The sequence below is a fragment of the Vitis riparia genome, chromosome 10 (assembly GCF_004353265.1).
Source record: "Vitis riparia cultivar Riparia Gloire de Montpellier isolate 1030 chromosome 10, EGFV_Vit.rip_1.0, whole genome shotgun sequence".
Lineage (NCBI taxonomy): Eukaryota > Viridiplantae > Streptophyta > Magnoliopsida > Vitales > Vitaceae > Vitis > Vitis riparia.
The window spans coordinates 16,522,174-16,535,539 of record NC_048440.1 but is presented as its reverse complement, the minus strand read 5'-3'; the positions used below and the strand labels follow the sequence as shown (position 1 = coordinate 16,535,539).

Sequence of the window (13,366 nt, the reverse complement as noted above, 5' to 3'; positions counted from 1 at the left end):
CGTGCCAAACGCTGAAATGAACAAAGATTACTGAAAACACACTTCCTAGTGAAACTGGAAACTGGAGAAATAAGAGTAGGTAGTTCCTACATCTCATGGGGACCAGCTCTCTTTATTCCCCATTTTCTGAGATTAACATGAAACATCAAAGTTGCAGCCAAGAAGTCGACACACTGTAAAGGGCTTAACACTTCCAAAATCCCTTTCAGTGTCTTGAGCCTCGCACAGTCTGCGGCTTTCATAACTCGCTCCAACCCGGATAACAACCCCTTCAATGCCACCTCCACCAGCCCATTCTCCTCACTCACCAGTCCACCATTGCTGACTCGGCTAGCCGCTCGAGCCAGCTCAACCATCCTCCGATCAGCCAAGGCCACCTGCTGCCTCTCCATCTCCCTCTCCACCTTCTCCTCTTCCAGCCTTATTCTCACTCTCAGCTCCTCCACTTTCTTCATCTGCTCCTCCGACATCTCCGCCAGGCTCTCCCCAGGGACCCCTGTTTGCCTCAGTGATTCAATCAGACGAAAAGCTGTGGACGGCTTCCAACCCGTTACCCAGAGGTAAGCATTCTCTAAAGGACTCAGCCATACTGGCGAAAAGAAGGCCAGAACATCTTCGTGCGCTGCAGCCCACTTCGCGTTGTAGTATTCTTTGAGGTGGGTTGTAACTCTGGACACCAGTGCTTCTCTCTCTGTGCGATGAGGAATCTCCCTGGACACTTTGAGAAGTCGTTGAAGATTTTCTTCTAGCTGACACATCCACTTCTCATAAAACTCGATGAACCTCTCCTCAACTGGGGATTTCATCTTTTCTTCTGCTTTCATTTTATGTTTGTGAAGAAGTTAAGTTGACCATAAAGAAAAAGGGTTTGTTTTAGAGTCAATGAAGAACAGGGGTGAGTGACCAGCTGGAGAGTTGCGAGTTAAAGGAACTGCGTGGCTTTTGCATGGCTTCCGCGCAGCAATTAGCTACTGGCGTGTTTGAAGAGGTGGTAAATGGTTTATATGCTTGGGGAAAGAGAGAGAGTCTCGGCCGTTTCTTCTCTGGCTTTTTAACCTCTGACACGGTTGAAGAGCCATGAACCCACTACCTGGCGTGACATTTTGTATGTTGATCCAGACGTGTTAGAAGCTGGAGCAATCTGCAATCCACGTGGAGAGTGCCTAAGCTATTCATTTTCCTTAAGATCCACCTGGGTTTGTCCCGTATGTCTCCACTCCACTCTACCCATGCATTCATTTCACTCCGCACTAAATGTTGCCACCACATGGTGCCAACCGAATCAGCCTGCCGTCCAGCTAACCGTATCCCACAAATTTGTTTAACGACTAGCACGCACACTGGAAGACAGGCGATAACTTAGGCACGTACTTGGATCGTGTTGGTAATTCTCACTCAAATTATTATTATTACTATTATTTTATTTGTTTAGATTTGATAAATTATTATTTTTATGTTTGAATAGTATTGAAAAGCTTATTAAACGTTACGGTCAATGTGAATTTTGACTCCTTAGTCCATAAGACTATAAATATGATTTCACATGGGATTTGTTGTGGGAGTGAAAAAAAAAAAAAAAAGAGAAAGAGAGAGAGAGAGGGAAATATTTGTATTAAGAAGAGTGAAGATATAAATATAGGATAAATTGAGTTTTTAATGGTTAAGCATTTCCATATGAAATTTATTAGTGGATTTAATCTTCTTTTCCTACGGATGTAGGCTATTACACTAAACTATATAAAACTTTTGTCTTTTTTATTTTAGTTTTTTTTTTAGTACATTTGGAGTGTCAATTTTTTCAACAAATGGCATTAGAGAAATTTTGTGAAGATTTTGGATTTTTTTTTATATTATTATTTTGAAAATGATGTCTAACATAAAAAAATTGATATTAATTATTTGAATAGAATAATTTCAGTATCTAGCAAGGTACACTAAAAGATAGTTTAGTACAATAATGACTTTTTTTAATCCTATATAAGAAAAGAAACCAAAAAGCATGAGTGATAAAAATTTGAAAGAATTGTAAGTAAGAGTGATAAATTATTCGTTTGAGTCTAATATTTGAAATAAAATATAGTACTTTGAATAAATAAAAATATCATTTTCATTAATGAGAAAAGTTAGAGAAATTTTATATATTGAAATTCCTAACAAATAAATTATATTTAAAAAAATAGTTATATGAGTTGAAGATAGATGAAATGAACCAATGTTAGGGATCATATAAATAAATCTAATAAGTACATAACTCAATTATTAAGTATAAAGTTCAAGATTTGATGAGGAAGATCAAATTCTTATTTTATTAATGTTCATCTCAAAATCATATAAGACATCGGTGATTGCATGCACTTTTAATTGGAAAGATAACTTTAATGGGTGTCAACTACTCATTTAGAGACAAAATATCAAGCAATTGTCACTACAAGAAAAAAGATATATGATGACATTTATAATAAGTCACTATAAATATAGGGTGTCACTACAATATAGCATCACCTTATCCACTGACACCATAAAGGGTATCAATTGGTGACATATTTCGAAGCGACACCAAAGCAGATAAATGGTGACACATTCAGAAGTGACACCATATATTTTTAGTGATGCTTAATTTGATATAGAGTTGTATGAGATATATAAGGTGTCATATTAAATGCATCATCTTTGAGTTATGGTGTCACGTTAAATGTATCACCTTTAATTTATGGTGTCACATCATTGTAAATGATTATGGAAGATATGATTGTTTTTTGTTGATTAGTTTGTAGATTTTTGTAATGCTTATTAATAAATAAGACCAACCTGTGTAAATTGTCCATAAATATAATAATCATATTATATTTAACTTATATTTTCATTATGCTTATGAATTAACTTGTAACACATTACATCATCCAATAATATTTGTATATCAAATGTTCACAAAATAATAGTACATCAAACACATCAAACCCACCTATTCATAAAAAAGAAAGTGAATACACATTAAAACATGATTTAGAAATGTTAAGCTTCCCAACATTCATGTATACCTACATTTCATATGCATAAAACCGGCTAACCATAAAATGACACAAGAGTTGCATCCAAAACCCAAAATTCTCAATTCCAAATAAAGTAATGTTTATGTCCAATAATGTATGACATAAGAGTCATATTTAAAAACCTAAATCTTGTTGCCTCTTTCTTCTTTCTTTTCATTCTTCATACTGTCCTCCCAAGAGTGTATACCTGCATTTCATAGTTTAATAAGGTTTAGAGTTCTTATTGAAAATAAAAATGTGATGTTATAAACAATAAACAAATCTAAGTACTAATGTTTTCTTTTTCTTTTTCCTTTTCTCGTTTTGATATAAAAATAGTTCGTAAAGAATAAGTAATGTTATACAATACCAATGGAAAATTCAATCATATAACAACTAAGGGACTTACCATGAATGATCACGATACATCAATATGATTCATGATTAGTTATAACACAAAAGTAATTCATTCTTCTCTAATTTCATCAAATTCTACTTGAGAATATGTTTTTTTGGTCATCAAACTGAAATCAAATGAGAATAACATTAATATCACAATAATTGGAAGTATGAAATTATATACAATTCATTAAATGAGTAAAACCTTTAAAGCAATAACTGTAAAATCAACAATTATTTCTTTAATGAATCTTATAACAAAGTAGTTACATTTGAACTCAAATAAAAACAATTCAAGAAAATAAAAAATAAATCAAAACTACAAAATCAAAATATAAATCTAAAATTTTTAAAAAATACTAATTTTCTACTTAAAATTTGCACTTTTTATTTTTATTTTTATAATTCATTTTGTTTTTAAAAATCATTTTTAACATCTAATATATATATATATATATATATATATATATATATATATATATATATATACACACGTATATTTCTTGGAAGGATTTTTTTAATTTCAATATTTTTTAAAGTTCATTTTGTGAAATAACAATGTCCATTAAATTTCATCTCAATTATATAAAATAAAATTTTAGTAACAAAATATAAAAATGTTTTCAACTACTAATATGATAAGATATGATATTATAACAAGCATGAAAATTGTGCATATAAGACAAAAAAATCTAATTTTTTTATTAAAAAATATTAAGAGAAAAATTAGAATGAGAAAGAATCAAAGAACTTTTCATAAACATTATCGATTTTTTAATCATAACAATTATTAATATATTGGTTCATTTTTAAATACTTTCACAAGAATATATTTTAACTACAAGTTATTTTAATTTATCAAAAGATTTTTAGGAAATGAGCTATTATCCATTTATTATTATCTTATTTTTCAGAAAATATTTTCAGTCATTTCATACACGTTTTCAACTACTAAAATTATTGTTTTTATAGAATAAACAAAGAAGCATGCACTTATCCTCCACTCACTAAGTCAACTATTACAATCACCATAATATTTTATTCACCTACCAATATCTCATTCCATTTAGATAACTCTCTCAACAAAATCATTTTTACAATACTTTTTACTCTCCTGTCTTCTTAGGTTAACTGAACAAAGACTTTTTTTTTTTTAGTTTACAATATGTATAAAAAACAATTATTTATTACAAGGAATGTGGTAGAAAGGTCATTTTATTTTTAAAGAATTTTTTAGAATTTCTTAAACATTTACAAAGAATAGAACCTAACAATTTTATTTCTAAAAAAATTGATCAATTCAAAAAATAAAGAAGAATATTATTTTTTAAGGAAAGTTAATAAACTATTTTATTCTTGAATTATCTAAACAAAACTTACTAAAAAATATTTTATCCCAAATTTATTTTCAAAACTTTCTTATTGACAACTATCTCATATGTAAATTATTTTATTATATAGAGAAATTCTTATTTTATTTTTTTTAGAGAAAAATTCACTTGTTTATTAAATATCAAAGAAGTCTATTTTTATGTCTATTATATATATAAATCCTCTTATTTTCATACAAGAAAACTAGTGTATCTCTCATTCTCAATTAGACAAAAATTTTAAAAATCATTCATTTTTCTTGTTTTCATTTGTTTTGGGGCTTATTAGCAATGAAACGAAAAATATGTTAGAATGTTAAACCTATTTTTTACTTCCCTGGAACTCGACAAAAACACACCATTTACAAAACCCACATCATAGATATACTAAATCAAGAGATATAAAACAATTGTACTAACAAATATTTTTGCATTAATAAAAAAAAATGAAGATGATAGATAAGGGATTTTGACTTACCCGAGATTTTACGAAGCAAAGAATATCAATTTTGGGTGTGCCGACCATGGGTGTGAGAAGAAGGAGAAGAAAAAGATGGTTAGGGTTAAGCAATAAGATCTTTTATATTAGTTAATGTGTATATGGAAACAATGGACTTTTCATAAATTGTTCCTACTCACTATTTTAAAAAAGGGCCCATTGAGTTATAAAATTTAAAATTTTTTATTTCATATGGTGTCACTTCCAAAAAATGACACCATAAATCTGAAATTAGCATCATCTAACTACCCTAATTAAAGATTTTTTATATGATGTGTCACCTTTATAAATTTTAAGCTCAATGGTGTCATTATTTTAAATGTGACACCATAAATAGTGACATCATAAATTATTTTTGTAGTAGTGTGTGATGAAGTTTGAATCATATCAAGGAAGAAATTGAGGAGAAATTATGTTAGGAAACATGATATGTCACAATCACACTTTTAGACGGTCATGAAATGTTGTTATTGCTATAAAAAGGGATATATCAGAAGGTATTATGAAAAATTGATAAATTACTTAGAAGCAAAAATATAAAATAAAATAAAAAACTTAAATGTCGGTATTAGATGAAAAACAAAAAGGTAGAATGATCAAGACTTTACTTTCAAGTAAGAATACTTATCATAGTAAGGTTTAAACAAATTGTAAATGAAATGAAATTATGAAGAAGATATAGGCAATTTCATAAGTCAAGTTTGATGGGAGTTTAAATTTGATATATATCAACTCTTATTGATTAGGGGCACCCCAATAATAAGGGATGTGAAGGTGGTTATCAAGAAGAGACCCACCATGCGTGGATTGAGAGAATTTGAGTCAAGGTAAAGATTTTTAATAATTTTGACTCAAATTGTTTATTTTATTTTTGAGGAAGTTAATATTGTGAAGTTTAGGCTTAGGTAAATTGTTGTGTTTGAGTTTGATTATGATTAATGGACCCACTATTTAGGGTTAGCTCATAACACTATAAATATGTGGCTTATATAGGATTTGTAGAAATAGTGAAAAAAGTGATGACAATAAGGAGAATGAAAAAAGTGAATCGGTAGAAGAGTAAGAGTCATAAAACGAGTGAGAAGAGATGAGCCAAAGATGATTGAGTTTTGGTTAGAAAGAGGTTGGGAGAGTCTAAATATGTAATTTAGAAGTTTATTAATAAATTTGACTTCTTTTTTTTCCCTTGATGTAGATAATTAGCTAAATCATATAATTTTTTATGTTTTCTTTATTTTGTTTTATTTTTCTATGAATTCGGTGTTGCAACCCTCCTAATAAGTTGAGTTGAGCTACTAGATATTTTATCTTTGAAGACATTTAACTATTCAAAATATACATGATCGGTTCTAATATTTCACAACCTCTAACCTGAAATCAATTAGGTGAGCTCACTTTGGCAAATGGATTTGGTTGGCATAGGTTATGTCATGGTGAAATAGGGAAGACATGTATGTTAGGACGCCACCGTATTGGGAATAGTATCTTAGTTGAATATGAGAGTATAGAGGCACAATACATGAGAAGGAGATGTGAGAATGAGTCCATTTATCATATTAGTGAATGGATTGTTGGATGATGTCTTTTTTATTTAACTTATTGAATAAGGTTGAGAATCCTTTTACATATCTAGGGTTTTTTTATTTATAATAATATTAAATATTAAATCTATTTATTTTTATCTATTAAAAATATTTATAAAATTAATTATTATATTCTTTATTTTATATAATTAAAAGAAAAAAAATTAAAACCAATAATTTGAGAAAAAAAAATAGTGTTTTGACATATTTTCAAATATTTTGTAGTACTATGGTTTATTGCAAATGATGAAAATTTTATATTGATTAATTATATTATTAGATTAGGAAATTGGTAACTAAATAGTAATTAGGGTTTATAATTGGATATTAATTAGATTTTTTAATAATGTTTGATTGCTAACAAAATATTAAATAATTTTTAAAATAAGTTTCATTAATTATCATTGGCTTTTAATGGTGTATCTTTAGATTTGTGATTGAAATATGAATTCCATTATTAAATATGACATCCAATCACCCAAATACACGAGCATACTATAAAAAGAAACAAAGGTCAAGATTACCCCTTAAGCCATTTTTGTTAGGGAAGAAGGTTGTTTATACTCTATACAATGATTCAAAAAGATCATCAATTTCAAAACAGATAAATGTTACACTCTCACTATTATAATATACATATATAAGAAGTTTAATTGTGAAAGGGATCTGGATGCTTTCAGGGTCCGAGTATTATTGTTCAACAATTAAGGGATGTGATCATAGTGAGAGTTGATCGAAGATCAAAAGTAATTGTAAATTAAGAACATCGGTTTGCCCTTCTTATTAACAATATGTGTACGTTATCTATAATAAAGAAACACTTGACTCCAAGCAATAAAATGAAGTAATTGAGAAGAAATTTGAGTTGAGTGGTCATGGTGTCCTCTTTCTGATTAGGAAAGTGAACCCTGCATGAGGATATTTGAATTCAAAAGACTAATTCATTAATTTTCAAAATTTTAATTTGGGAAAGAATATCAAATTCCAATTTATATTTTTTAAACTTAATTAGAATTGTTAATTGCAATAGATATTTATACTTGTTTAAATTATATTTTGGAGTTCTAATTAAAACATCTCATTTGAATCAGTGATTGTTTATTTTGGTTTTTCTTGTCTAGTGAGAAGTTGAATTTTGAACATTTGTAATAAACTTATTTCTAATCCAAAATTTATAATATTATTATTTTTTTATTTTTAAATATGAAATTTATAAAGATTTATAAAATTTAATTTTATTGAGAATTGGATGAATTATGTGGTACAAATAGTGTCTGCTTGTTGTAGAATTTTGTTCGGGTGTTGGAGTTTTGTGGGAATAATGTAAATTTGTCATCAATAAAGTTTCTTTTTTGAGTAACAATTATTGATAATTTAATTTAATTTTTCTTGAGAAGTAAAGAGAAAAAATGCCAGGACTAGGCAGATAAGGCCATCACTATTAATATTAGTTATGAACTCGGGACCATGAAAAATGAAATGCACAAAGACATAAAGAATTTTGGATTCTTAAATCTAAGACTAAGAGTTTGTTTGATAGTAATTTTAAGAAGTTTTTAATCTTTCGAACACTTCAAAAATTTTATCATTTAAATGTTAAAAATATTAAAAATATTTTCTAAAATCACTATCAAACACACTCTAACGAATATGTACATCCTATTACAGTACTAAAAGACTTCATCAATCGGATTATTTCACTAACACATCTTCAGATCCCATAATTTTGAAGTTGAATCTCATTTATTTGTTCTTTTATATTTTGATTTCATTGTTTACCTCACCATCCAACCGTTTAAATTTTATAGTACATTTAAGGATTAAATGGACCTTAATTAGTATTCTTTTAAACATATATTATTAAAAATGAATGGTCTATTTCTTACAGCGATGGAGGAATTGAGTCCATGTACCCGTATATGTTGGGTCCCTATTGGTGCATTTCATAAGTTTGAATCAACAAATGATTCCTATAAGTACCCCTTGTAATTTGTAAAGATGAGTGATTCCAGTGGAATTGAAGGCCGACCATGCAACCAGGTCGTTTAATATACTGATATTTCGTGACATCCACCAACTGAAAGGACAAAGGGCATGCAATGGAGCCCAAACACTTCCTTGCAAATAACTGAGTGTCATTCAGAAGCATGTGGACCAGCAATCCCCATGGAGGCCACCCACCACCACGTGCCTCTCTCTCCGTATCCAATCTGTGGCTGTGAAATGCCTTACTATTCAACTACGCCCTTATGCCCATGCCACTTGGCAAAATTCATTGCTTAATCAATCACTGTGGTCCAATATCTATCATATGGAACCCACTTGAACATGGGGCTTGGCTATCTGTTGGGAAATTGTCTTGTTGCAAACAACCCAACCCAACCTCATTTCCCCACCTCTCCCCACGCCAACTGTAGAGATTTTCTTCTCTGATAATGGCAGCTTCTGGGGGAGAGCTTTCAGCTTCCATACCCATAAGTCATACACGTGATATGCATGTGCACTCCCTAAATTCGAAATTGTGGAAGAGTTCTCATCCATATCTGGTCCAATTAATTTGAAGTAGAGGAGTGTCCACATGGATAGGTGTTTTAGATGATCACTCCAGACTCCAGTACAAATAAGGAAAGTGGACCCATGAAGACTTACCTGCTTCCTGTCACCATCCTGATTTTCTAGTTACTTGGATGATCTAGTCAAATTTTAAAAATAACTTTTGAAGGTAGGTAGTGAGTTAGTCTTTTCATATGAGCTATTGTATTATATATGAGATATTATCATTTTTTATTTTTAAAAAATAAGAACAAGGAAAGTATTCACAAGAACTGAATAATTAGGCAAAAAAAAAAAAATCATGATCCATTAATATTAATGTTAATGAAGAGAAGTTGGCAACTTGGTGGTGGCAGATGTGATACATATTTTGTTTTTATTTTCTGCGTTACAAGAGGAGTATGATAGCTCTCACATGCTCTCTCTCCGCCACTTCTTCGTCATCGATCTTCTCAGCCAGACAAAAAGAAAAGGCTTTGAATATTGCATATACGCGATATATAACTGCAAAATAATAATAGCCATCTGATTTTCCTGTATATATTACTATAAATAGCATGAAAATAACATCCATTCCGGAAACCTAGAGAGCAACCCAAACTTCTTACTATTTTTGCTCAAATTCTCGTTTTCTGTTATTCATGAGAAAGAATGATTTGCAAGTAGAAAAGCTCCCTGCTGCAATACTGTTATCATCTATCACAAGGGATTCTCCCTGCCTGAGGGCAAGGTTTGAATCCCCTTTTTATCGATCCCGGGCCTTTCTTCTCCTTTGTCTCTGTATGGTTTTTCTTTTTGGGAATTAGGACCAAAAAGAATAGATCAAACTGCAGGAAGAGATGGATGGTATAATCCAATAACTCTTTAGTTTTCCCTTTTTTCTTTTTCTTTCTTTCTTTTTTCTAGATTGAAGGAGATATGGAGAAGAAAGGTGTAATTTTGATGCAAAGGTACGAGATGGGGAGAATGCTTGGGCAAGGGACTTTTGCCAAGGTTTACCATGCTCGGAACCTCAAGTCTGGTCAGAGTGTTGCCATAAAGATGATTGACAAGGAGAAGGTGTTGAAGGTGGGGTTGATAGATCAAATCAAGAGGGAGATCTCGGTGATGCGCCTTGTTCGACACCCTAATGTTGTTCAACTCTATGAGGTCATGGCCAGCAAGACCAAGATTTATTTTGTCATGGAGTATGTCAAAGGTGGAGAGCTGTTCAACAAGGTGGCGAAAGGCAAACTCAAGGAAGACGCGGCTCGCAAGTATTTCCAGCAATTGATTGGAGCTGTTGACTTCTGCCATAGCCGAGGAGTCTACCACCGCGACCTCAAGCCGGAGAATCTCCTCCTTGACGAGAATGGAGACCTTAAAGTAACCGATTTTGGCTTGAGTGCGCTGTGGGACTCAAGGAGGCATGATGGCCTCCTCCACACTACTTGTGGAACTCCAGCTTATGTGGCTCCGGAGGTCATCAACAAGAAGGGCTATGATGGAGCCAAGGCAGACATGTGGTCATGTGGCGTCATTCTCTTCGTTCTCATGGCTGGTTTTCTCCCTTTCCATGACCCTAATCTCATGGAAATGTACAGGAAGATCAGCAGAGGTGAATTCAAGTGCCCACAATGGTTCCCACTGGAGGTCCGGAAGCTTCTTTCTAAAATTCTTGACCCCAGCCCCAGCACTAGAATAACTGTGGCCAAGCTCATGGACAACCCTTGGTTCAAGAAGGGATTCAAACCGATTGAAGCCCCACAACCCAATCGAAATGATTCGATGAGCGATGTCCGTGCTGTATTTGCCACACATCCAGAAGGAACTTCTGAGGAGGAAGCCGAGGAAACAACAAGCAGCATGAAGCCAACTTGTTTGAATGCCTTCGATATCATCTCTCTCTCACCCGGGTTTGATCTGTCAGGTCTGTTTGAGAAAGATACCAATCATAGGCCAGACGCTCGGTTCACCACCAAACAGCCTGCATCAACCATCGTATCCAAACTGGAAGAAATAGCAGAAATGGAGAGATTTAAGGTTAAGAAAAAGGATGGGACGGTGAAGTTGCAAGGCAGCAAGGAAGGGAGAAAGGGTCAGCTTGCTATAGATGCTGAAATTTTCGAGGTCACGCCTTCACTTTTCGTGGTGGAGGTGAAGAAAACGGCAGGCGACACCTTGGAGTATAAGAAGTTCTGTAACCAAGATTTGAAGCCTTCACTCAAGGATATCGTATGGACTTGGCAAGGAAGTGAGCAGCAGCAGGAGCAACAGCCACAACCACAATAGGGCCAATTTGTGTAGTTTCTTTCTTTCTTTTTCTTTTTCTTTTCTTTGTTTTCCTTTTCCTTTCCACTAGGTAGAAGTCATATCCTACCTTCTTACCTTAGTGAACCTCCACCCGCCTGATGAAGCTCGTCTTCTATATGCCTGTTTTATATCTGTAATTTATTTTTTAAAATTTTTTTCCGGCTTCTTTGTATTTGCTTGGCTTCAAAGCTCATCCTGCTAAATGTATAGAGAAAACTTCATGCAAAGTGCAGGCAAAATTGTAAATAACTGGCAGCCTCCTCTGATTAGATGGAGTCAAAAGTAATGAAAGAAATTACAGCATCTGCAAATGTATCGTTCATTTCTTGTCTCATTAATGTATAGTATTGTGTTTAAACACTCTTGCAAGCTCTAGAATCAGCTTTTCTATTTTGCCTCTTTAAAGCATAGAAGTTGGAAATTAGCAGAATGGGCAACCATAGCATCCTTCTACATCATGTGCCCACTTATTGATCCTTCCTCTCAACAGTTCACTGGATGGCAGCAGTGTTTTTTAGAATTCCATGATCAGAATTTCTATGGAGTCATACTCTATTGGAAGCTCTGTGGTTAATGAAAACGTATTGACATTTGGTATACTGATCAAATTTTCTGCTTTTATCACTGTCCTTTTCAAGTCCATTTCAAAACAACCCAAATCTTGAATTATAAATCTGGTCCGGTTCACCCCTAGTTCGGTTCATTGGTTTTCTACTGTTGGCAAATGGGCCCTCCAGATGCTGGAAACATGGCACCGCCTATCTTAGCCCAAACGCCACTTGCAGTAAGGTTAACCAATCTGCTAACCTTTTAAATTTGCTTAGAATGGTATGTTATTTTAAAATTTTAATATAAGTAAAATAATCTAATATCTTTTAAATTTATAACATATATATATAAACTTTTTTAAAGTATTTCATTTTAATAAAATATAAATTATATATTTATGATGTTATTGATTTCACTGCAATGCAATCATGGATTCGACTAATGAACTTAACCGGTTCAACTTTTCTAATTTAATCACCGATTTGATTTTTAAAACATTGGAATTATACCTCAAAATCTAAGGGATTTTATTTTTCTAAAGTTTGTGCAAGAAAGGTCACCAATTGGGCTGATTCTCTTTGTACACTTCTCATCTTATTATTAATTATACAGTCACTGTCAGGGAACACCTTATAAATTAAATCTCAATGCATCATTGACCTCATTTGGCCAAGGTGCAGCAAGACCTGTTAGGATTTTTGAGAAAGAGAAAGAAAAAAAAAAAAGTTGTTGTCTTTGAAAGAATTAATTTGAGGGGGTGTTTTTAAGCTATTAGGTGAATTAAGTATATTTATTAAAATAGTTTAATGATATGACTTAAAAGTAAAAAAAATAAAATGGTATAACTTAAAGTAAAAAAATAATTTTAAGTAATAAATAAAAATAATTAATTTATTTTTAAGTCCATATCTTTATTTATCTTTTTATTCTAATTTATTTTAATTACATCTATAATCTATTTTTTTATTTCATGATATTTTTTATTCTAATTATAATTTATGAAGATAAATAAATCAATTTAATAATTTAGAATAAATTTTAAGTTAATTTTATTAAATAATTTTAATTTTAAATTAAGTAATAAATTTTAAA

At 31.7% G+C, this 13,366-nt stretch overlaps 2 protein-coding genes across 2 annotated transcripts; one reads left to right on the top strand and one right to left on the bottom strand.

Moving 5' to 3' along the window:
* Window positions 1-67: 67 nt before the first annotated feature.
* On the bottom strand, window positions 68-985 carry LOC117922981 (protein DOG1-like 4). Its single transcript, XM_034841228.1, has one exon. It carries the CDS (start codon window positions 822-824, stop codon window positions 87-89), a length of 738 nt encoding a protein of 245 aa, XP_034697119.1. The 5' UTR covers window positions 825-985; the 3' UTR covers window positions 68-86.
* A 9,017-nt stretch (window positions 986-10,002) lies between these two features.
* On the top strand, window positions 10,003-12,047 carry LOC117923325 (CBL-interacting protein kinase 5). The gene has a single exon (XM_034841578.1). It carries the CDS (start codon window positions 10,352-10,354, stop codon window positions 11,702-11,704), a length of 1,353 nt encoding a protein of 450 aa, XP_034697469.1. The 5' UTR covers window positions 10,003-10,351; the 3' UTR covers window positions 11,705-12,047.
* Window positions 12,048-13,366: the final 1,319 nt, after the last annotated feature.

What these genes read in the sequence shown, in the direction of transcription:
- LOC117922981 (XM_034841228.1), bottom strand. Translation starts at nt 824, where the DNA reads ATGAAAGCAGAAGAAAAGATGAAATCCCCAGTTGAGGAGAGGTTCATC.
- LOC117923325 (XM_034841578.1), top strand. Translation starts at nt 10,352, where the DNA reads ATGGAGAAGAAAGGTGTAATTTTGATGCAAAGGTACGAGATGGGGAGA.